Source organism: Elephas maximus, chromosome 7 (assembly GCF_024166365.1).
Source record: "Elephas maximus indicus isolate mEleMax1 chromosome 7, mEleMax1 primary haplotype, whole genome shotgun sequence".
Lineage (NCBI taxonomy): Eukaryota > Metazoa > Chordata > Mammalia > Proboscidea > Elephantidae > Elephas > Elephas maximus.
The window spans coordinates 71842122-71869216 of NC_064825.1; the positions used below are offsets into that span (position 1 = coordinate 71842122).

The following is a 27095-nucleotide window of genomic DNA, read 5'->3' on the forward strand; positions in this document are numbered from 1 at the left end:
CCTGGCCAGCAATATTTTATGAATCTTTTATACTGAAGAATATTAAGAACAAAGCTGATTCTTTCACCTTCAATTCTTTCTTGGAACCCATATAAATGACGTGTCAGCCTCTGTGGAGGATCTGGCTGAGCAAGGAATCCAGCCCTATCTCTGCTATTTAGTGTGACTTCTCCTGTAATTTCACTGTAAAGAGGGTAAGAAAACAAAAAGAGGGTCAGATGGGAATAGTTCTCCCTTTCCTTCCCTACAGCACAAAGCAATACAGGAAAAATCTAAGATTAGGAAATCTTCATCAACTTGTATAGTCTGTGATCTAGAAAGGAACACCCTGGTTCCCTTTTTGCCACCCAATACCCTTTTCCCTAAGGAACGCTAGTGGCACAGTGGTTAAACGCTTGGCTGCTAACTGAATGGTTGGCAGTTCAAACGCACCAGCCACTTTGCGAGAAAAATATGTGACAGTCTGCTCCCGTAAAGATTACAACCTTGGATGGAAAAACATACCTTGCCCATGTATAGGATGACTCAACATTGTGAAAATGTCTATTCTACCCAAAGTGATCTACAGATACAATGCAATCCTGATCCAAATCCCAGTGGCACTTTTTAATGAGATGGAGAAACAAATCACCAACTTCATATGGAAAGGGAAGAGGCCCCAGATAAGTAAAGCATTGCTGAAAAAGAAGAACAAAGTGGGAGTCCTCACGATACCTGATTTTAGAACCCATTATACCGCCACAGTAGTCGACACAGCCTGGTACTGGTACAACAACAGATACATAGGCCAACAGAACAGAATTGAGAATCCAGATGTAAATTTATCCACCTATGAGCAGCTGATATTTGACAAAGGCCCAAAGTCCATTAACTGGAGAAAAGATAGTCTCTTTAACAAACAGTGCTGGCATAACTGGATATCCATCAGAAGATAAATGAAACAAGACCCATACCTCACATCATGCACAAAAACTAACTCAAAATGGATCAAAGACCTAAATATAAAACAATAAAGATCATGGAAGAAAACATAGGGAAAATGCTAGGAGCCCTAATACACAGTATAAACAAAATACAAAACATTGCTACCAATGCACAAACATCAGAAGAGAAACTAGGTAACTGGGAGCTCTTAAAAATCAAACACTTATGCTCATCAAAAAACTTCACCAAAAGAGTAAAAAGACAACCTATGGACTGGGGAAAAAAAAACTGAGCTATGAAAAATCCGATCAGTGTCTAATCTCTAAAATCTATAAGATACTGAAAAACCTTAACCACAAAAAGACAAATAACCCAATTAAAAAATGGGCAAAGAATATGAACAGGCACTTCACCAAAGAAGACACTCAGGTAGCTAACACACACATGAGGAAATGCTCATGATCATTAACCATCAGAGAAATGCAAATCAAAACTACAATGAGATACCATCTCACCCCAACAAGGCTAGCATTAATCCAAAAAACACAAAATAATAAATGTTGGAGAGGCTGTGGAGAGACTGAAACACTTATACCTGCTGGTGGGAATGTAAAATGGTATGACCACTTTGGAAATCGATTAGGTGCTTCCTTAAAAAGCTAGAAATAGAAGTACCATACGATCCAGCAATCCTACTTCTTGGAATATATCCTAGAGAAGTAAGAGCCCTCACATAAATAGATATATGTACACCCATGTTCACTGCAGCACTGTTCACAATAGCAAAAAGATGGAAACAACCTAGGTACCCATCAATGAATGAATGGATAAACAAATTATGATATATTCACACAATGGAATACTACCCAACAATAAAGAACAATGATGAATCCATGAAACATCTCATAACATGGATGAATCTGGAAGGCATTATGCTGAATGAAATTAGTCAGTTGTAAAAGGACAAATATTGTATGAGATCACTATTATAAGAACTCAAGGAAAAGTTTAAATATAGAGGAAAACATTCTTTGATGGTTACAAGGGTGGGGAGGGAGGAAGGCGGGTATTCACTAAGCAGATAGTAGACAAGAATTATCTTAGGTGAAAGGAAGGACAACACACAATACAGGGGAAGTCAGTACAACTGGACTAAACCAAAAGCTAAGAAGTTTCCTGAATACAACCAAACACTCTGAAGGACAGAATAGCAGGGGTAGGGGTCTGGAGACCGTGGTTTCAGAGGACATCTCCGTCAGTTGGCATAACAAAGTTTACTAAATGTTCAGCATCCCACTTTGGTGAGTGCCATCTGAGGTCTTAAAAGCCAGCAAGCAGCCATCTAAGATGCATCAATTGATCCCAACCCACCTGGAGCAAAGGAGAGTGAAGAACACCAGAGATCCAAAGAAAATATGCACCCAAGAGACAGAAAGGGCCACATAAACCAGAGACTCCATCAGCCTGAGATTGGAAGAATTAGATGGTACCCAGCTACCACCCATGACTGCCCTGACAAGGAACACAACAGAGAGTCCCTGAGAGAGCAGGAGAAAAGTGGGATGCAGAACTCAAATTCTAGAAAAAAGATTAAACTTAATGGTCTGACTGAAACTGGGGGGATCTCACAGGACACGGCCCCAGACTCTCTGTTAGCCCAAAACTAAAAACATTCCCGAAGCCAACTCTTCAGAGATTAGGCTGGACTATAAAATATTAAATGATACTCATGAAGAGTATGCTTCTTAGCTCAAGTAGATAAAAAAAAAAAAAAAAAATGAGACTAAATGGGCAGCTCCTGTCCAGAGGCGAGATGAGACGGCAGAAATGAACAGGAGCTGGTTAAATGGATACAGGAAATACAGGGTGGAAAAGAGGAGTATGCTGTCACATTATAGGGAGAGCAATTAAGGTCACATAACAATGTGTGTATAAATTTTTGTCTGAGAAACTAACTTGAACTGTAAATTTTCACTTAAAGCACACACACACACATGAAAAAGATTACAACCTTGGAAACCCCATGGGGCAGTTCCGCTCTGTCCTATAGGGTCACTATTTGATTTGGAATTGACTCGATGGCAATGGGTTAGTTACTTTTACAAAGCCACAGAAATAACCTTGAATAACCTTCCCCTGACAAGGGCAGTACAGAGGAGTGTGTACCATATTTTTATGCAAATAACTCCCCACAACGCAACATGTAAAAAAAAATATTGGCATAGCAATCAGTGCTTATGACAATACCTCGCAGGGTGAGGGTGCAGATGGCAAACAAATATAGGAGGTGCACGTTATTTGCGTAAAAACACAGTACATGAATGAAAGGGGCACATGTTATGTTCTCCTGCCCATTCTTAGAAGAAGTTCAAGAGTTTGAAGAGGCACAAATGAAAAAATCTTTTCTCCTCAGTTTCCAACCAAAAAAAAGACCATTTTTTTCATCAGTCTAGTATAAGAGGAACTAGAACAGAGAAGTCTTAAGCATGCTCTCCTTCCTGTCTATAATGTGACTAGTAGCCTCCAGTAGATTGATGGGAATAAAATTAAATATCTAGTAGCTAAATGGTATTAGAGAAGAATATTGAATATATCACGGACTGCCAAAAGAATAAACAAATCTATCTTGGAAGAAGTACAGCCAGAATGCTCATTAGAAGAGAGGATGGCAAGACTTCATCTCACATACTTTGAACATGTTATCAGGAGGGACCTGTCCCTGGAGAAGAACATCATGGTTGGTAAAGTGGTGGGTCAGTGAAAAAGGAGAAGACCCTCAACGAGATGGATTGACACAGTGGCTGCAACAATGGGCTCAAGCATAACAACGATTGTAAGGATGGCGCAGGACTGTTGTACACAGGGTCGCTATGGGTTGGAACCAGCTTGACAGCACCTTACAACAACAAACTGAATGGCCAGCAGAAAAAAATATGGGTAATAGTAATGCTATTTATCAAAATAAGCATTTAGTACCATTCCCATTCCTCCTATTCAATATTTAAACAGAATGTAATACAGAGATACAAAAACAGTTAGAGAGCTTTGATTACAGCCACTTCAAACATAATTCTACTTCTATTAAAGATTAATTGTATTTCTATCTTCTATTTTAAGTAGGATTGCATGCATTCATTTTTCTTGTTAATTATAACAATAAATAGCCAATATGTAATGACATTTATCAGCTGCTCATGAAATGAACTATATCAGGGCAGACACAAATAATTGACTTGTTTAGAGAAATGTATCTAATAGATAGTTTTAAAATAAAGATTACAGATAAAGGACCAAGTATCAGGAAGTTCTTTCTGTTATTCCTTTAAGAATACTATATAAACCTTCTAATCGATAAATGAATAATAAGTCACACACCTTACATACCCAACAACACCTGAAGTGGCTTCAATTCTTTATCTCCCAAGGTATAGCTACTTCTTTCCTGGCAGGGTTCAAAGTTTGAGATTCCTATTCCATAAATTTTATTCACAAACTGATTTTTCATGGTATCATACTCTGTGTAAGAAACTGAATTTTCACAAGTGAAATTTACAGCAGGGCAGCAGAGTGTATAGTAGTCTTTGCATAGCAACACTGTCCCAATAATTCCTACACTATGTAATTTCAGTTAAAGCTGCTAACCACAGACTATAATTAAGTTAACATTCAAGACCTTGCTACACCTCTCTATAAAGTGTAAACACAATTTGACACACAACTGGTATTTCTGAAGTGTCTGGATTTTCTTTTATTCATACAGTTGAACTATCCAATGCACACTTTAGGTTCTATACTTAGACGCCAAGCACTGAAAGAAACAAGAAACATTATGCTAACATAACTATAGTACTGATGAATAAAAAAACATAACCCCAAGGCTAAGCTGCCAAATAAGTACTGAATTAATTTCTGTAAAGTACTCCAGTATTACAAAGGTGTGTTGAAAGGTGTCTGTTCATGTTTCAAATTAAACGCACTGCTGGTCAGCATTAGCACCTCAGCTTTGAACACCAGTCATTTGCCTATAACACTTCAGGGGCTAGGAAAAACGGATTCGCCGTTCACACTGGAATAATTAGAACATGTCAGGAAGAATTAATTTCCTCATTTTTCAAAAGGATACACAGAAATTACCATGTTATTATATGACAGGGTCCCTTAGAGAATTATATTAAATTTAATTTCTAGCGCAGCCCACACAACAAATTAAAGTCATAAATAAGATGGAAAGAAGCGGGACGCAGAGCATATGTTTATGGCAATGAGTGAAGCCAAGGGACCAGAAACAACTATCTTCATTTCATTTTATTTAAATCAGCCAGACACTGTGTATCTGAATGACAGCACTTGTTAATGGTGCTGAGATTATAGGCTCTTTAATTTCAGAAAACAGAAGCAGTCAGTCAGTGTCTGAAATAGTACATTTCCTACAATGCGAAAATTAGTATAAATTTACTTCCCTTTTAAGTTCATTTCTTTTTGCCCTGCAGCAAGTTTAACAAAGATAAACTTATTTTTAATAATACTGTTTCTCTATTTTTCTTCTCTTTAGGAAATTTTCTTGGGTCAAAAAAAACAGAGCAAAGTATTCAGAAGAGTCATCAGGATAAGTAAGATTTTGAAGCATCGTGTTTGTCCAGAATACAAGTGTCCTGCTCCATCCCATAACTGCTCACTCACAACTGAGAAAATTTTGCTTTTCGCATTTAGTGAAAATGTCTTTCTTATACCGCCTATCACACTGGAGTGAAACTGCTAAAAATATTATTCAGCCCCAAGAGTACCGGACTTTTAAACTAGGCATTGAGCACAAATATGTGTATGGGACAGAAGGCAATTATATAATAATTATAATATACACATAATAATATAGTCATCACTCATGTCAAGAGACCTCCCTACTTCTCCCTCCTCCTGTTTAAGAGTCTCTCCTCTGGTATCACCTTTTTCCCTTCTATCTCACCTAGGCATGGACACTCAAAAAGGGATTCACACTTACAGCCATATCATACACCCTGAAGTCAGCCCAAGCCCAGCATAAAACCATTAATAAAACTTTAATAAATGTATTTTAAAATATTGATATTATTGATTGCCTTTCTTCTCTTTGTACGTGCATACATTTTTATTTGTTGCTTAAGTTATGCGTAAAATAAACAGGCTGGAAGCAAGTATATATGACCCTCTTAATTTTTTCCTATATATTATAAAAAATACTCAAAAATGTCCCATAGAAACTGATACCTGTGCATCAGAAGTCAGTCACTTCTCCAACATTTAAAGCCGGCATTTTAGACCTACCAGTAATCTAAATGCTTCATACACTAATTACCAAAACAATTTATATGGTGGTATTTACCCATTCAAAATCTCTTAAGAATGCATGATTATATCGTCTTTCAACACAAAATGTGCTCAATGTACGGCAAACACAAAAAATAAATAAATAAATTTAAGCGGTGATGTTTAGAAAATTACTAAAGTAATAACAATGACAAAACATTCACAAAATAGAATCCTTGCTAAGTTTAGCTAAGTTTTTTCCCCTTCCTATAGAAATTTAATTGCCACATATTCACCTACTGATTCTAAATCATAAATGCTAAGATTACTAATAGCCCCAGAAACATGCTAGTATTTTATTGAGCTTAATAACTGAAGACATTCTTAAGGTGAAAAAGGAGTTTGTACACTTTAAGAAATGACTGTCAGGAAACTGAGCGCTCCCTTGGGTGCAACAAACTTTAAATAATTTGTGAATCAATTAACTGGCAACTCTCTTCATAACACAGATTTCACACTCCCAGGTCACTGCATTATCAGCCTGATACGAATCATAACATTTTGGAGAAAAGTTCATAATTGAAATCATTAATTAATTTAACAGGACTTTTAGTTATGCATTGCATTAAACAGCTGTAAAGGCGCAGAGATTAATTAGTTGTTGCTCTGACAATTTTCACTGCAGCTATTACTTGGTGGAAAACTTTTCAACTTGTAAAGCATATCATGTGCTGTATAATCTGGCAGTGACCTATCCAAGCAATTTAAAGCTGAAGGAACTATAATTTCTCTAAAATGAAGTCCGGAGCCTCTGAAGGGTTTCTCTAGAAGGAAAAAAAAAAAAAAAAAAAAAAAACACTGCAAAGCCTGACCTCCTTAAGCAAAAATAAAACCTTCATCTGGAATAAAGCTTCAAAAGCATACATCACAAGTAGCTCACAGAAATGAAGAAAAAAAAAAAAAGATATGCTCAGCTACCATTCTCCTAAGCTATTAAAATGATGTGCATTCACATATTGTAGATTCACCTTTTTCTCAAAAAACAGAAATAAAAACCATTCATTATAAGTAAACTGCATTTACGTTAGCACCCAGCGCCCTTACTTCTTAGAACTGAGAACGTTTGACTGACAGACGAGTTGTCTAGCAAATTAACTGGCTAATGAAGTACAGGAAAGTTCTAAAAGCAACTCAAAAAGGTCCATTTTAAGGAAAAGTGACTAGTTATTTTTTCAATACATTATCCCAAAGCCCTTCAATATCACATCCCACTGTGCACAACTTCGTATTAACAGCTTAATTTCAGATCTGCTAAATAAAGACACTAAAAAGTATGTATCATGAAGGGTCTAATAAAATGGAAAAATCTACATATTAACTGAAATTAAACATTTTCCAGGTTCCTATCAGGAAATAATTGTACCACCAAAAACTCTCCAGTGTATTTTTTACCTAATCCCTTCCCCCACCCCCTCCACTCCACATGTTGCAATCATATTGAACTTCTTACAATTCCCAAAACATACCAGGACCCTTTAATACCTAGGTGCTTTTACAAATGCCTTAATCTCAGCTTAGAATGTTCACTCTACCTCCTAATCTCCTCCAGGTAACTCTCCATCTCTCCTTTAGGAAGCAGCTTAAATGTTAACCAATTCAATGAAGCCTTCCCCCAATTTTATCTGGCAAATCTCAGTTTCCTTCTCTATGTATCTTATTTCATTTATATCTTAATTCTAGGACTTACATACTATTATAATTTCTCTCCACTGGGTTTTAAGCTATTTAAAGGCTGTATTTGGTGTGCTATTCACATTTAAATCTCAAACATGTAGAACAAACAATAAGTGTCTGTTGATCAAGAAAAGAATGAATAAATGAACATGCACATATCTATTTCCACACTTCATTCCATTATTTGTTAAGGGCCTGTTATAAATCAACCCAGTGATAGGTTCTTGACAAAACATCCACAAATTTTTTTTAAGCGTAAAAAAAAATTTGAGAGCTCCCCTACATTTTTTTCAACATTTGGACTCACCTGTTCTTTAAATGGAAACCCTGGTGGCGTGGTGGTTAAGTGCTACAGCTGCTAACCAAAAGGTTGGCAGTTTGAATCCGCCAGGTGCTCCTTGGAAACTCTATGGGGCAGTTCTACTCTGACCTACAGGGTCACTATGAGTCAGAATCGACTCGATGGCAATGGGTTTGTTTTTTGTTTTTTTTTTTTTAATTCTTTAACTATTTTGTTTAAAAGTTGTTAATTATTACCTAATGAAACTTGGACAGCAAGAAATAGAAACTGAAAAATATAAGCCATTTTGGGATATCATTTGCCATCAAAGTCCCTTTGCCATCAAAAGATCCCTTTCACCACAATTAAAAAAAAAAAAGATCCCTTTCTCAGGAGTCAAATTAAATGAACATGTTTAAAAAATATGTCTGTGTTTTCCACCAAGGCTCCCTTAATCACCAAAACCAAACCCACTGCCATGGAGTCAATTCTGACTCACAGCAACGCTATAAGACAGAGTAGGATTGCCCCATAGGATTTCCAAGGCTTTACAGCAGACTGCCACATCTTTCTCCTGCAGAGTGACTGGTGGGTTCGAATAGCTAACCTTTTGGTTAGCAGCTGAGCGCTTTAACCACTGTGCTACCAGGGCTCCTAAGGCTCCCTTACCAAGTCAATATACATGAAAGCAAATTAGAACAAGAATGTTTCCTCACATGAGCAGAAGAATAAATCTTTGTCTCTTCTGAAATAACAAAATTACACAGATTATAGTGTCATTTCCTCATTAGATGTATTATTTTCAATAATTCATTGTGGAGGTGAGGCAAACAATAAGGGTTCACATCTTATAATTCACATTTTCTCACTTATGTCCTTATATTCCACTTATTTCTCACTTCAGCCCACTATTATGGCAAGGATAAGTTGCCATCTTCTTAAAGTGTTGTCCTTTACAAAAGAATTTGTGGTGATTATGCTTTTTTAATAGGGCTGTTCCCTGATTTCAAATAATTTCTTTATCTAAATATAATCCTCATTTAACAGAGTTTTTGTAAGACTTAACTGAGATAACACATATAAATACTCAATAAATGTTAGTGCCCCTCCCTTTCTTTTACCCTGAAACACACACAGCTCAGAGAACATGTTATAAAGCACGTTGTTATTATGGAATCATTCTGACACTGTGTGCACAACTGGCTTCCACTCTGCAGACATTTGGTGAAACTATTGAATAAGAGGTTTAGGATAGTGAGAAGTGAAGTATGAATCTTTGATAGAAATCATTGAAAGTGCAAAGAGTGGAGTTAAAAGTGACGGAGAATTTGGAAGAAGTCTAAGTGGATTATAGGTTGCTGGTAATATGTCCACTCTCAGTCAATTCTTCCTTGTAACCAATAACATTAATTTTCAATATGTTTGACCATGGTTAGATGCAAAGCCCAAAATCATAAAATGAAACAAAATTAACGTATGGGAATCATATTCATAATTTTTGCTGCACTTGTCCCATCATAAAAACTAATTTTTTTTGTCACCTTTTTATCTACTAGCTGAATATTATCAGATACAGTGTTGGGCGATGAGCCCCCTAGGCTGGAAGCCACTATATGATGGCCACAACAATGGACTCAAACATGCCAAAAATCATAAAGATGGCACAGAACTAGGCAATATTTTGTTATGTTGCACATAGAGACATCATGAGCTGACTTGATGGCAACTAACAGCAGTATCTACCAGAAATTATGCTGCTTTAAAAAAAACAAACCCGTTACCATCAAGTCGATTTTGACTCATAGCAACCCTAGAGGATGGAGTAGAACTGCCCCATAGGGTTTCCAAGGAGTGGCTGGTGGATTCAAACTGCCAACCTTTTGGTTATCAGCCATAGCTCTTAACCACTGTGTCCCAGTGCCGCTTTAGGGAGATGATTTTTTGATCCTAAGACTCAGAAGAATCCTGAATTTAGAATTCATACCTAAAAATGTACATAGGGTTGGATTCTACCTAAAAGTTTATATTAAAATATATGAACAAGGCAAACACTTGAGTAGCATTAGAGCTATCACTTTAGACTCAATAAATCAGATAGACTGTAAGTTACATAACCTACCAAGTCTACAAAATTCTTTTCCCAATGATGAACTGCCACTCTCCTTTATCGCCCATCTCATTTGAATATACATAAGTTTTACTTCTTGCACTGCACCTCACTTTACCATCACACTCTAAATTTCTCCATGATTTGTGAACCTACTTGATAGCACCTAACAACAACATTCAACATGGTGTAACCATGTGTCTGTGGATCTTTTACATCCTAATTCGTAAATCAAATCTATGTCCACCCAGAGCACTATTTAGGAGCTTTACCAGCATATCTCAATCAGGTACCTATTACTGGTCATGTTCTTACTGTGCTCCACCTTTGGCCTTCAAAGCGTTTTTGTCAGAGTACCTCTGAATCCAAGCCCATCTTATTCCAGCTCATCTGAGTACCCTTGAGGAGGCTTGTTTTGGAATCCTGATCTTGGGTTCAATGAGGCTTAGATCTAGCACACCTGCCTTTTTTCAAATTCTCTTCTGGGCTAGCATCACACAGCAATTACCAAAATACTGAACAAATCCACCTCCTTGTATAAAAGTATGCTTACAAAGGTTTATTTATAGTTAGCATACCAAAAGTATCTGGGACAATGCCAATTTTAGTGAGGACTCTTTGGTTTTCTCCTTAATGGTCATACGAAGACCAAAGACACACCTTACTCACAGGATGAAATGAAGTAGAAGGCAACATTTCAACATTTTCCTGAAACAGGATGTCTTAGTCATCTAGTGCTACTACAGCAGAAATACCACAAGTGGATGGCTTTAACAAAGAGAAGTTTATTCTCTCACAGTCCCGTAGGCTAGAAGTCCAAATTCATGGGGCCAGCTCCAGGGGAAGCCTTTTTCTCTCTGTCAGCTCTGGAGGAAGTTCCTTGCCATCAGTCTTCCGTTGGTCTGGGAGCATCTCAGTGCAGGAATCTCAAGTCCAAAGGACTCGCACTGCTCCCAACACTGCTTTCTTGGTGATATGAAGTCCCCAATTCTCTGCTTGCTTTTCTTTCCTTTTATCTCTTGTAAATTTCCTAGGCCATACCCCGGGGAAACTCTTTTTACACTGGATCAGGGATATGACCTGAGCAAAGGTATTACATCCCACCCTAATCCTTTTTAACCACAGGCCGAGATTATGATTTATAACACAGAGGAAAATCACAAAATGGAGGACAACCACACACTACTCAGAATCATGGCCTCACCAAGTTGACACATATTTTGGGAGGACACAATTCAATCTGTGACACAGGATAATAGATTTCTTTCTGAAGTGTGTGTTTGGAATGTAGAAGAACAAAAGACATGCAAGAAGGCAAAAGGATGTGATTTTTCTAGATCATCTTTTTGATGAACAGAAACAGGGTCCATTTCTACCTTATTTATAAACTTCAAGAATCATCTTCCATAAAAGAATGAAGGTTATAATGGAGATTTTATAAGGATTTCACATAAGAATGAAAGAAGGGACAGAGGAGATGAGAGAAGAGAGGGGACAAGGAAAAAGGAGAGAGCAGGAAAGGAGAGGAAAGAAAGACAGAGGGGACAAGAGAGACAGAGAGAGAGGAAGAGAAAGGAGGTGAAAGAGACAGAGGCTGTCTACTGCTAAAGCTAGAAATGTGGTAGGGGTGAGGGAGAGGAAAAAAAGAGGTCATAAAAGCCAACTGCACCCATTATTTTCTTTCTAAAATATTTCCTCTTTTACAGAGAGAGCTTGGAAAAATGAGGTAAGTGAATTACCTTCACAAATACTCATTCTTATTTGACTTAATTAGTTCCATGGAGCCGATAGCCCCACACCTTGCTTAAGAATTTCAGTGGTCACATTTCTGCATAGTCCAAGTGATCCCAAACAATTTCCCCAATGTATTACACACATAAACAAGTTGTTCTTCAAAACCGGGAGTGATGGTCACTTTTTCCTCCGTTTTTTCTTGAACAAACATAGTTATTATAGAAAACGAAAGGAAAATTCCACTTTTCGTTCATGTTTGAGCTCCTCTGTCTTGCTAAAATATTCTGACATGTAGCATAAAATGTAATTCCATGTATAGCTATTTCTTTTTCCTTCAAAAGAAAACTATTACAATATTAATTATACAAGATTTAAGCAGAGAAAAGCAAGTTTTTCTATAGACAGCTCTGAAGGATTTTTTTTTCTTTCTTTTTTTAAAAATAATTTTACAGAGATAAATCATTTTATCAAGAAGTTTCCATTCATATTATCATCAATAGCAATCACAAAAGCACGTAGTTTTTTTTAAATAGAAAACTAAGAAGTTATTAGGATTTAAAGAAAGAATATGGTAATTGAATCAGAAATCTTGAATTTGAATTCTAGCACTATCATTTACTGTACAACTCTTGGGAAAGTTGATATACCACTCTAAACCTCAATTTCATCAACTGTGAAAATGGGTATCATAACAACTTCTACCTCACATGGTCATTATGAGAATTAAATGGGAAAATCTTCATGATACTTAACACAATACCTGGCACAATTAAAAAAAAAATTGCACTTAATAAATGATGTTATTAATACATTACATGCTACTAGTGAGGCAAAATATTTATGTTCCTAATTATTTTATCAAGCAAGCAATGGAATTAGTGTCCTGTGGAGGGGAATCATTCCTTTGAGAACACTGGTAGACCAAAGAAAACTGGAATCAGTACTTAAAAAAAAAGTTTTTTGGTTTTTTTTGCTTAAGTTAGTATATTTTTCAAATATACTATGGATTTAGGAGTGATAAAATCAATTTACTAAGTGCCAATCAGCATTGTTTAACTGAAAAGAAGAGGACAGAAGGGAAGCAAAGAGAAGAGAGGGGAAGCAACAGGAAAGGAGACAAGGAAAGCGAAGAAAACAGAGAAAATGGAATACACTGCACATATTAAAGATTAGTATTGCTCTGAAAACTTTTTATTTCAGTTATATTATATTGCATACTGGGTCGGATATAAATTTATTTCTTACTCTGAGTCATAGTCAAAAAAGTTTGAATGCCTCCTGACCTAATGGGAACTAGAACACATTAATAAATGGGCTTTCAAGTAATGGAGAATTTCTCACTCAAAGGTTTCTCTAACTCATGGAATGTAGCAATTGAAGTTACTTAGTGCTCTTTGGGAAACCCTGGTGACACAGGGGTTAAGTGTTACAGGTGCTAACCAAGAGGTCAGCAGTTCGAATCCACCACAGGCTCCCTGGAAAATCTATGGAGCAGTTCTTCCCTGTCCTGTAGGGTCACTATGAATCAGAATCGACTCGATGGCAACGGGTTGAGTGCCCTTTGGGATGTTCCATCTTGTGACATTTTCTTACTTGAAAGACTATAAAACAGGAGAAGTACATACCTATCCAAGGGCAAAAGAGAAAGATTAGAAGGACTCTGAATAATACTTGTAGCTCTAGGATTATGAAGCAAGTAATGATTTAAACTGAGGAAAAATTCAAGAATTTAACCTTGAGGCCAGTGGTAGTTCAATGGCAGAATTTTCCCCTTCCATGTGGAAGACCCAGGTTTAATTCCTGGCCAATGCACCTCAAGCGTAGCCACCACTTATCTGTCAGTGAAGGTTTGCTTGTTGCTATGATGCTGAACAGGTTTCACCAGAGCTTCCAGGCTAGGACAAGCTAGGAAAAAAGGCCTGGTGATCTATTTCTGAAATATCAGCCAATGAAAACCCTATGGATCACAATGGTCAGAATCGGTAGCACATGGGACACCAGGAGTTGGGGCCGACTTGACAGCAGCTAACAACAACAGAAGGATTTAAGATGTCATCCTTTCCTCATTCAATAAATTCAGGCTCTTACAATTACAGGACCAAAGAAACAACTCTTATAACAACCTGATGGATCTGTGAAATAAAAGGATGAGCAAAGTGCTGCTACCCAGTTACTTAGCTTTACTACAAGAAACTCAGTTATATTTATCTCTCTTTTTACAAGGTATGTGGGTGGGAGGGTGGGTGGGAGATTGTGTACAAAAAGGTGCATATAAGTGGTTGTGCTCACTTCAGTCTTATTTCAAACCAAACCAGTATAGTGGCCAGCTGTCTGTCAATGAGAACAGGGTCAGGAACAGACCCAATCAAGCTATGTTAAGAAACCCAGTCATTGCACAGAAACCTGTACAGCTCTTATTCCCTGGCAGTACAGCTGGAAACAACACGGCAGTAGTTTGAGGGGTTTTCTATAGGGTGCTTATGGGTTGGATTTCACTGTTGGCTTCTTGCCACTGTGACCTATACACTGGGTAGCTCTATTTCTGAGTTACATGTTTAGATATACTATCTGGATATACTATGTTGGAAACCCTGGTGGCATAGTGGTTAAGTGCTGCAGCTGCAAACCAAGAGGTCAGCAGTTCAAATCCACCAGGCACTCCTTGGAAACTCTATGGGGCGGTTCTACTCTGTCCTATAGGGTCACTATGAGTCGGAATCAACTCCACGGCAGTGAATCTGGTTTTTTTTTTTTGAGTTATACTTTATGTTTAGATGATAAAGGATCAGATTTGTCACTTGGTAGGCATGAAGTCAGCTGAATTTTCAGGTTGCCAAATGTTTCTACTTTTTTTCAAACTCCCCAGGTTCAGAAAAATACAAGGTTTGTGTTGCCAAGCACTTTTCCTCTACACTTTGAGCCCATGTGTTTCTTTGGAAACAAAATTCCTTCTGTTTTACCCAGAACTCATCAGACTGTTTTCTCTAAATTGACAATGTAAATCTTTAGAGCCTTTTAAATACCACTCCTCTCATTTTTTCTTCCACTACTTTCCTTTTTTTCATACATTTCCCCTTGACAATCAAAAAGAAAGTGTAATTTGTTAGATCTGAAATGAAAGGAGTGAATAAAATTCAAAATTGCTCAGTTCAAGATGATGTTTTACATGTGACTAACTTCTCCATCACCTAGTTGCACTTTCATAGCACATTCTTCTGATAATCTTAAAGGACAAAATGTAGTTAACAGTTATGAACTACATAATAGTCATCATTTGGGTGTTGTCTGTCATGTATTTGAAAATGCTTAATTCTGAGTCAACTTCAGCTGCATCCTGTATGCATGTATTCCTCTTATCTCATATACAACCTAATCAATAATACATTTTTTAAATATTCTGGTATTAGACACTTAACTACTCTCACCAGTGCTACCATTTGAAAACCAAGAGCAAAACTGTCTGATTGTGGGAGGAAGACATGCAATGAAAATACTTGGAATATACCATGAGATACAATGAATGAGCAAAAGTATTGGGCTTTTACACTCTGTAGCACATCAGTGTAAAGTTAGAAAATTGTCCTCCTTCACTCTTAAGATATATAACCTTCAATCTAATGCCCTTCATGTATAAAAAGATATACATCTCCATACCAGAACCTTCGGGATCACCCATTCTCTCCTACTTCAACTAAGGTGCCCAGTTACTTTCTTCCCACAGCTAGAGACATCAGGAAGTCCTCCTCACCTCCCAAATTCCATCTTGAGGGGTGCTCCATTTCTGCTGCTGAACACTGATAGAGTGAAGATCAGAAAAGTCAAATCTGACCCCCAGGAATATAACAGAAGAATGGTATTAAAGTTGGGTTTCAAAATGAAATTTCACACCAAAACCATCTAACAGTGGTATCTAACTACTATAGTATAATCAGTAGTATAATTCAGCCATATTATGACATAAATTGTTTTCAGTAGGTTGGCCAAGGAAACAAATCACTATCTATAACATGGTTTCTATGAGAATATCTATTCCAGATTCCAAACAATAAACTTTTAGAGCTTCACCTATTTGTAAGTTGGAAATTGCCTATAAATACAACTCTACACATACTTCAGAATATCTCTTTGTAACATAGATAAAGAAATACTAGAAAACCAGAGAACTACCAGTCTTTTTAAGTAAATCATATGCTTTACAAAAGGGGAAGCACAGATGAAAAAACCATCAATAATTCGATGTAAAAGTTATCAATTACTTCCTCATTTTACTATATAAATGAAGCCTACGGTTTTCAAATACACTACTTGGAAGTATGCATAAACAAATGATTATTAGTGGCTATAACACACTGTTAGTAAGTTGACAAGAAGAATTATAACCATGTGCCAATACTGTGATTATATGTAACGGAAATACCAACAGTTTCTAAAACTATTACCACTTTCTCCTGAATTTAAGTGAATAAACACATAATTCAAAGTTTCTAAGCTGAGGGCATTAGAAAAGTTAGCACAACTACAAGTCAATCCATTCTCATGCAAATTCCAGAGAAATAATTAAATGCATACTTAACTATCTGTGCAATTCAATACCTTGCTTTTGTATATGAACAAGGCTATACGGATCCAAGAAAATGTCATCTAGGCAGAGCTTTGAACATCTAGCACCAGAACTGCTCATAAAACCACCAAGACTACTATACTGGTATGAAACCTAAATGATCTTCTAATAAAAGCCAATTTCAAACAATTAAGAAAAACTAATTTGCCATAGAAAGGCAAGCAATGTTCACAAACAGAGCCAGGATCCAAAGGAAAGGTGGGTGAACATAAACAAATTATGAAGTTGTTTGTAGGAAAGAACACATGGACTTTTCTGTGGAAAGTAGAACAGAATTTCACTTGTTTAAGAAACTGGGGCATAGGGAGGAACACTGGGCCGTCTCCTGAGGTAGCATAAAACATATGCTGAATATACGATTATTCTCCCAATTTTTAATATAAATACAGGATTGAAACTTGTAGCATGAAGTCAGAAGTGCTGCTTGCACTGTGACATTCTTGTTCATCAGCGAGCCTGAAGTTCCACAACAGCTGAAGACTCTGGATGCCCATTCAGCCCTTCCAAAAACCTTGCAACCACATTGCACATGCTCCTCACTCATTCTTCCCCCTTCCCTTCCACCCACTTCCTGCCATCAGTAATCCCTTTCTTTACCAGCATACTGTCCTTCAGCCATAGAGGTTATACATTAAAGTAAGAGCTCTGCTAACCATCTCTGTCAATGCAGCTGGGACAGAAGGCCAACTCATCCATTTGCACCCATTGAAGCAGTTCGTCATTATGGGTATTGTACATTCCAAGCAACTGTGAAGTCTCCACTGAAGAAGCAGGTTTAAGTGGTGTGCCCTTGTCTGAGACCAGTCAGAGGTGTCAGTATACATGCAGTTCGTGTAAAGCTGTGAATGTATATCTCTACATAAGCATAAGCACATATTCAAACAAAAGTGTCTAAGACCTGCATGAAACTTAGTTTATCATTTTCCTCTTGAAACACATTACACAGACAAAAAGTCACAATTAACATTAACATATACTTTATAAGTCATTTTCTTTGTGTGCAGGGACCTAATAGGGCAATAGGACAGGACTGTCTCACATCATTTGGGAGGGGAAGGTGGACACTATTCTTTCTTGGGACACACAACATGTTAGAAAACAAAACTGTTTGGAAAAATTATCTCAGATTGTGTTGGGAGAAGAAGAGTAGGGAAGTTTCAAATTAAGAAGAACAGACAGCAAGCCTTAATATTAGACTGCATGAATCTGTCCACTTGGATTATACAGGAATGAGAAGAATATTCTTACCAAGAAAGTTAAGTTCAAACTAAACGTTGTTTTTCAAGGATGAGTCTGAAGAAGGTCACAGTGTTCAAATTTTCATCAGTGGTTTTAGTGCCACAGCTGCTAACCAAAAGGTCAGCTGTTTGAATCCACCAGGCCCTCCTTGGAAACTCTGCGGGACAGTTCTACTCTGTCCTACAGGATTGCTATGAGTTGGAAACGACTTGAAGGCAAGGGTTTGGTTTTGGTTTTGGTAAGGGTAAAGGATATTTCACTGTGAAACTGTACAAATGAAGTTTCCTGGGATTTTGTTTTCCCCTTAGATAGGAAAACAGGAAGGAAAATTTTTACATAGTCATGAGGCATAGGACAAGAAATGGACATATAAATAACCGTTGGCTCAGTGTAAAGGATCTCTAAAGAAAGGAAAGAAGCCCCGGAGATGTACACATCAACTAAAAATGGAGAATATGGCTACATTTCAGCTCAAACCAATATTTGCATTTGAGGAATCATCCCTTCTAGCTCACTGCTGACAATCTCATAGACAGTGTATGAGTGAGATGAATTCATGACTAAGATGAACAGGGATGCTCCACGGCAGGTAAATAAACTTGTTTCCACTGGGATAATTATTCTTACCATGTGTCACTGCTCTCGTGGCATAAACAGGACAGGTGATGACACCCTATAAAATGCAGTTTTTATTCCCATACTCCTAACATCCAGATATATAACTCATTCAGCTTTCATGAACTTCTTTTTTCTGAAGCCAGCACTGGTTTTTGTTGCTATTATTATTCTTTTTTTTTTTGCCCATTTTTAAAAATGTCATCATCAACTGTTCAATATTTTTAAGAGACCAGGGGGTAGGGAGGAATGGACTGTCATTATTTTAAGCTACCTTGTTTTATATAAGGATTATATATGTTATTGTGCTAGACAAGTGAATATAGCTATTCTACTTGGATTTTTTTTAAATTAACATTCTACATTATAGAATCCATGTGTAATACCTGTGTCATTAACTCAATGCCCTCTCCCAAACCTTACATCCTTTCAATACTAACCTAGGCAAGAAATAAGCAATGGCAACCTTTTGCACCAACAAATAATTTTTCCAACTATAATTCATTAGTATCTTATTCCAAAGGCATATGAATACTTACAAGATGGTTAATCCTCATTAAAAACTAAGATTACATGACATAATTACATGTAAATAAGAAAAATGAATTAAACTCTTACCCTTTCCTATGTCGGGCACTAGTTGTGAATCATGTATACAATTAGAGTTATATTGCTAAGCTAAAAATATTGGTAAAGATCTAAAAATGACAAACAGTGCCTTTTAAATTAATGTCTTATTAGTTGAGTGAAGTACACTGACAAAGAATAATTTATGCTTATTCAAACTGCACTCGACATCTTCAGGTGTTTCCAAATGAGCTCACAGAAGAGTGATTAAATGCATCTGATAACAAGCCACACATTGCTGAAATTACTTACCGCCTCATTTTATGATTAATTAAACATGTAGATTAAAGTTGCAAAAGAATTTAGATTAATGAGCAAGTTAAGTCTTGCTGATATAAGTGAATTGGGAATTGGATGCTCTGTGGAACTTTATAAACATGCATTTTATAATGAATAAGACAAGGCTACATGCAGAATCGTGGCCACCAGGGCCTTTTGACGATGCAGTCTTTTTTAACGTGGTTTGACAGCTTTCAAATAACATTCTTCTATAGGCTTTAAACTTTGTGCTTTGCTGTAAAACACAAGACTACATAACTCATGTACCAAGAGTACGATTATTTTCAAGCTCTAATGACCCCCGTAGCAGCATCTGTTCAGAAAAAATTACGAGCTCAATTGTTATTTTAATCGGAGATAGTTTAGGAGTTAAAAGCAGTTATACAACTTGTAAAATTATATGACACCTCATCAGTAGCTTCTCTTCAACACTACTTCCTCCAAAAGAAAAACTATCCCAAAAAAGTCATAGTTTTCCAGAGGACTTATTAGTAAAGCAGGGTGCTCAATCATTCATAAAATATTCAAAGCCATTTATTAGTGCAGTTTATGTGCTAGGAAAGGTAATGTTTAAATTTATGACAACTCTTATCAGCTCCAAGAGTATGTCAAAATATCTGCTGGGAAGAAGTTTCCAGTATAAACTGAATGCTTCAAAGGTCAGCGGAGCAAGGGCGGGGGTTTGGGGACCATGGTTTAAGGGGACTTCTAAGTCAATTGGCAAAATAATTCTATTATGAAAACATTCTGCATCCCACTTTGAAATGTGGCATCTGGGGTCTTAAATGCTAACAAGTGGCCATCTAAGATGCATCAATTGGTCTCAACCCACCTGGAGCAAAGGAGAAGGAAGAACACCAAGGTCACACGATAACTAGGAGCCCAAGAGACAGAAAGGGCCACATGAACCAGAGACCTACATCATCCTGAGACCAGAAGAACTAGTTGGTGCCCGGCCACAACCGATGACTGCCCTGACAGGGAGCACAACAGAGAACACCTGAGGGAGCAGGAGATCAGTGGGATGCAGACCCCAGATTCTCATAAAAAGACCAGACTTAATGGTCTGACTGAGACTGGAGGAATCCTGGGGGTCATGGTCCCCAAACCTTCTGTTGGTCCAGGACAGGAACCATTCCCAAAGACAACTCAGCAGACATGGAAGGGACTGGACAGTGGGTAGGAGAGAGATGCTGATGAAGAGTGAGCTATTTGTATCAGGTGGACACTTGAGACTGTGTTGGCATCTCCTGTCTGGAGGGGGGATGGCAGGGTAGAGAGGGTTAGAAACTGGCAAAATTGTCACGAAAGGATAGACTGGAAGGGCTGACTCATTAGGGGGAGAGCAAGTGGGAGTATGGAGTAAGGTGTATATAAACTTATATGTGACAGACTGACTTGATTTGTAAACGTTCACTTGAAGCTCAAAAAAAATTAAAAAAGAAAATAATAATTACTTTGCAACCATAAAATTTATTTGATATGTACTAAACAGACACTGATTATTCAGACAGCTCGACAAGCCACCAAACTTTAAGGAGCAGTATCTTTCCACTCCCTAGTGGCGTACTGGTTAAGTGTTATGGCTGTTAACCTTAAGGTACACAGTTCAAATCCACCAGGCATTCCCTGGAAACTCTATGGGGCAGTTCTACTCTGTCCTATAGGGTTGCTATGAGTCAGAATCGACTGGATGGCAATGAGTTTTAACGGTTATCTTTCCACTCCAGCCATTGTCATATTATTTCTAAAAAAAAAAAGCCCCACAAATTCCTGGGTATGTCCTGGGGTTACTAATAATTTAAGAGAAATTGTGTCAGTCCTATAGCATTTTAATAAAAGATGATACATTTCCCCATGAAAGCAATTTTTAAAATAACTTTAAGTCCTAAATATTGAGGACAGTTAGCTATTATATATACTTACTGAAATAAGCATGTTTTAATTTTTCTGATAAATGCTTTATACAATTTACCCACACAGAGTACATAAATTTACTGGTTATTTAAAGTTAAGAGTTATATGTTTACTTGAAATACCAAAATAGGTACTTCACCTTAAAATTTTGAATAAATGAGCAATTTAAAACATCCCAAATCAGCCATAATGTGATATAAAAACTCTCAAACGTTATTTTCATTACATAAAGATGGCAATTTCTTGAAACACATATTTTCTTTTATTTCACAACGCCCAGTCCCGTAGCCTATGAATTTTGCATTCCTAAGGGGAGATTAATATTTTGTCTGTCTCATGCATAAGTTTAAAAAATGCTCACTAAAGATTAAAATGAGACCACTAAACTCATTTTCACATGTGATTGGGCCAGGGTTTATTAAGGTGAAATACAAATGCATTAATTTCCACAGTAATGCCAAATGCTAGATTATTAATATTGTCTGCTCCTCAATTTCAGTTCATACCCTTATAGACGAATTTGTGATAGCCATCAAAACTTAGCTTCCCAACGTGTTTACAAGCATCCTGGAAGCAATATGTCTTGAACTAAAACTAATATGACTCTCAACCAAGGAAACTGCTATCAAGGCCAGACTGAGGTTCACAAATGCAAAGAATCAGTCTACAGCAAAGTGAGCACACAAAGCCAGGTACCACCCCCTTCCAGATCCTTGCCAACTAGCACCCAGCAGCTGAGCTACCAGGCACTCGATTAAAGGTGGCTCTTCATTTGGCAGGATCAGCAGCAAACTGTATTATACCTATAAATTGTATATGATGGTGTAAGTAGTCAGTAATCAAAAACGGTGCTGAAAAGTGTCTCTAAAACCATTAGAGTTAATTACTTTTTATTTCTATTGACTGTGCAAATTCTTTAGTTCTCTTAACCAAACAAAGAGTTGGTTAACTGGAAGAGTCCTGAATTTTCCCTTCAGTAAAGAAATAATGACCTTTCTGTTTTCTGAACTAGTTAATGCTAGAACCACTTTTAAAGTCTGTATATATCCATGATATTTTTGTGGGAAAGCACATATTAAGAGTGGTCTTTTATAAGCTGATTGGGGATTTAATGTATCATTATTTTTGAAAGTCAGAGGTTTCTAAACTTTGGGCTATATATTACATAATTTTCATGATGGGAAATTGAGACCAAAACTGATTTTAGCCATAGGATAATTAACCTACACAAATACAAATGGGTTCAAGGCTTGGGAAAATTTAGGATTTCTGAAACTCGTCTCTCTAATCTTTCATTCAATAGACATGCCCTCTATAAATGGCAGCATTCTTGAAAAAAATTAAATTTTGATAGTAATACAGTTAATCTGTGTGTAAAGTTTAGCCAATCATCCAAATCGTTTTAATCACAAATTAAAACGACAAGATGTAAAGAGACTTAGATTGTGGCAAAATAACTGTATCTTTAAAAAATGATGAAGTGCAAGCTACGCAGGCCTTAGTATTATACCATGAAAGCACAACACAATCTTCATTTGCCATGGAAATAAGAAATAAATGGGAACATCAGTTACACTCATAAATTATATATATTATACCTGGGCTCTTATACAAAGTGATGAGGGATCACAAAGTCCTTCTTGCAGCATTTTCCTTTCCTCATCAGAAGATACAGAATGTCTAAAAAGAAGAAACTAATAGTTATTGGGCCCACTATCTACCAGATATAGGATAAATGTTCTTTATGCATCATTTGCCAACAGCCACACCCATTTTACAGGTGAGGGAATTGACATTTACGGAGGCTAACTAATTTGTTCAGAGTCACACCAAATGGCAAAGAGTCACAAACTTTAGCACTTTATAGCAAAGTGAAGCCTTAGTCTACTCAACTTCAAGTTGCACTTGTTCTTCCTGATATATCTCTTTATGCCTATACCATGTTTGTGTTTATGCTGTTCTCCACTACTTAGAATTCCTTTCTGCTTACTCTCAGATAATCCGCCCTACCTCTTTCTTCCAAAAGTTAGCTCCTCCAACAGGTATTTTGTGCTCTCTCAGCACTTTGTTTAAAATCCCCTATTACAACTATAGGGTCTCTATGAGTCAGAATCAATTCAACAGCAATGGCTATAACAACAATTCAAGTTACATGACTCATACAGTATACATTTATGTAATATGACCATTGTTACCATCTATATGCATCAATGTACCAAAGGTATCACAAAATGGTTTCACTGACAAGTAAAATATGGCTCTCTCCCATCCTCCATTCTATAATCTGCTATCCTCTCTCAATTCACAGGCGCTCTCCTACTACCCTATCACTACTACTACTACCACTACTATTTTATTTCTATTACCCACCTCAACCAACTACTTTTTGCTCTCTTATTGCTCTCTAGCTCGCCAAAAATCTTAACTTCCCTCTCTGTTTTTATTCTGTTCAAATGTTCTCATAATCCCAAGCTACCTATCTTTCCTTCTCAATCAAAAATTCTACTCCTAATTCTACACCTGAAAATGTCATAAAAGGTGTAAGACATTCTTGATTATTCATTTATGCAACAAATATCTAAGCACTTATTATATGCTTGGAACTTGGGTAGATAGACAAGAAAGAACTTATTTGTCTGAGATTTTACAATCTACAAGAAACAGACAAGTAAACCAAAATTCATAACATAGATTTGTGTCATAATAAAATTGTGTAAAAAGGGATATTGTAAAAGAATAAGAAATTATCAGGGAAATGGTAATCCAAAAAAGACTTCATCTAGGAGGTGGTATGTGAGCTAAAAGGTCCCCGGGTGGCACAAATGACTGGCACTCAACTACTAACCTAAAGGTTGGTGATTTGAACATACCATGGAAGTGGCACCATGGAAGAAAAGCCTGGAGATCTACTTCCATAAAGATTCCAGCCAGGAGCACTCTATGGAGCACCTGTACTCTGTAACATATGGGGTCGCCATGAGTCGGAATCAACTCAACAACAACAGTTTTTGGCTTGTTTTTTTAATATGACCTAAAGCTTAATGGAAGGATCCCTGGTGGCACAATGGCTAACGGCTTGACTGCTAACCGAAAGGTCAGCAGTTCAAAGCCACCAGCTGCTTCACTAGCTAAAAGACCTGCAGATCTGCTTCTGTAAAAATTACAGCTTAGGAAACTCTATGTGGCAGTTCTACTCTGTCACATAGGGTCGCTATGAGTAGGAATCAACTTGACAACACACACACCAGAAGTTTAATGAATGAACAGGATGCAGGCAGACAACTAGAAATAGTAACCATTTTATTGAACATTTTCAATGTGTGAAGCACTCTTCATACATGCTTTACATGCACTGCATGCTCTACGTGCATTTACATGCATGATAAAGACACAAATAAGTTAAAAGTGAAAGAATGGAAAAAATATGCCATGTTAACATTAATAAAAAGGAAAGCTTGAGTGGCTATATGAATATCAGACAAAATAGATTTTAGAGCAAAGAATATTACCAGGAAAAAAGAGAATTTTTTTATAATGATAAAGAGGTCAATTCATAAGGATAACATAATGATCCTAAACATTTATGAACCTAAAAGAGCTTTAAAATAGAAGAAGCAAAAACTGATAAAATTTCAAGGAAAATTATAATCAGAGTTTTCAGAATGTCTCTCCCAGCAAATGATAGAATAAGAAGACAGAAAACCAGTAACAATATAGAAACCTGAACAATCCTATCAACCAACTTAGCCTTATTGACAATTATAGAACATTCCAACCAACAACAGAATACTCATTCTTTTCTAGTGCACATGGAACATTTACCAAGATAGATGATATTATGAGCCATAATATAAGCCACTATAAATTGTATGAAAATCATATAAAGTATGTTCTCTGATAACCATGAAATTAGAAATTAATAGCAAAAGATACCTGGGAAAATGCCCAAATATTTAGAAATAAAATAATACACTCTAAAATGACCCATGAGTCAAAGAAGAAACCAAAAGAGAAAAAAAATTATTTTGAACTGAATGAAAATGAAACACAACATATCAAAATTCACGGAATACAGCCAAAGCAGTACTTAGAAGTAAATTTATAGCACTTATATTTTTTGTTTGTTTTATATATATATTGAAAAAAGGTTCTCAAATCAATGACCTCAGCTTTCAGCTTAAGAAACTAGAAAAAGAAAAGCAAATTAAACCAACAGCACATAGAGAAAAGGAAATCATTAAGATAAAAACAGAAATCAGTGAAGTGGAAAACAATACTAAATTGTAATATTTTGTGTTCACATTTTCAAATCAAATATGAGACAGGTGACATCACTGAAGATTCTACAGGTATTAGAAGGATAATAAAGGACTGTTATGAACAACTTGAGCCCTAGAGGTATAGTGGTTTAAGTGCTCGGCTGCTAACCAAAAGGTCAAAAGGTCAGCAGTCCATACCCACCAGTCACTTCACAGGAGAAAGATGTGGAAGTCTGCTTCCATAAAGATTACAGCCTTGAAAATCCTATGGGGCAGTTCTACTCTGTCTTACAGGTCACTATGAGTCAGAATCAACTCTACAGCAAGGGTTTGGTTTGTTTGTTTGTTGTCATGAACAACTTTATGCCAATAGAGTCAACAACTTAGATGAAATGCACTTAATAACTTAGATGAAATAGATAACCTAAATAGCTCTATACCTAGTAAAGAAATTGAATTTATAGCTAAAAACCTTCCAACAAAGGTAAGTTCAGGCCCAGATACTTCTCTAGTGAAGTCTTTGAAATACTTAAGAAATAATAATTATTGTATACAAACTCTTCCAGAAAACCAAAGAGGATATACTTTTCAATTCATTTATGCGGCCACAGTAATTAAGTAATCAAGATAGTGGCATAAAAATAGACAAACAGATCAATGGAACAGAATAGAGATTCTAGAAGTAAACCTATACATATAAGGGCAATTGATGTTCAACAAAAATGCCAAGGCAACTTTGTGGGGAAAGGATAATCTTTCAGCCAGTGGTACTGGAACAAAAAAATAGCCATAAACAAAAATATAAACCTCAGTCCTTTACCTCATCCCATCTACAAAAATTAACTCGAAATAATTCATAGACCTAAACTGGAAGCTAAAACTATGAAACTTCTAAATGAAAACGTAAAAGAAAATCTTAGTAACCTTGGATTTTAAAAAGATTTCTTAAGTGTGGCACAAAAAGCAGGAACGACAAAAGAAAACATTCAGTAAATTGGACTTCAAGATTTAAAACTTGAATGGTTACAAAACAGAGTGCCACTGTAAAAAAAAAAAATTAATTATAACCTGGGAATAACTTCTAGATTACACCAACAAAGACAGGAGTAAAAGATGAATGGATGTAACAGCACAGTAAATTTTTCATCTTACTTAGGAGGGAATCATTAAATATTGCTTCATTTTCATCATTGGTGATAAGAGAATTATGAATCAAGTATATTTTTTAAAAAGTAAAAACAAAAGACAGTAAAATTTTAAAATACTTTTTATATTAGTTATGGTAGGCTAGCTGTTAAAGAGTCTCACAATCTCAGTGACTTAACACAGTAAAATTTACTTCTTGCTTACGGCCAATGCAGACAGTAGGGAGGGAATGGGAAAGGGTTCTAGATTAAAAAAAAAAAAAGATTAAGGCCCCATCTAAATAAAAAAAAAATAAAAAAGGATATAAAATTTGTGCTTCAAAGAAGTTTC

General features: G+C 36.5%; 1 protein-coding gene across 21 annotated transcripts in view; it reads right to left on the reverse strand.

Moving 5' to 3' along the window:
- SOX6 (SRY-box transcription factor 6) overlaps positions 1–27095 on the reverse strand; it is a 657692-nt gene that overhangs the window by 471760 nt on the left and 158837 nt on the right. For 15 of the 21 annotated variants that reach the window (XM_049890547.1, XM_049890548.1, XM_049890539.1 and 12 more), the window contains exon 3: positions 22959–23040. The exons of 2 other annotated variants lie outside the window; for them this stretch is intronic. In XM_049890547.1, coding sequence (XP_049746504.1) covers positions 22959–23009 — 51 coding nt within the window. In that variant the 5' untranslated portion in view covers positions 23010–23040. Of the gene's footprint in view, positions 1–67; positions 1127–22958; positions 23041–27095 lie in introns of those variants that run through there. 4 more of the 21 variants (XM_049890527.1, XM_049890529.1, XM_049890545.1 and 1 more) reach the window with 3 other exon arrangements.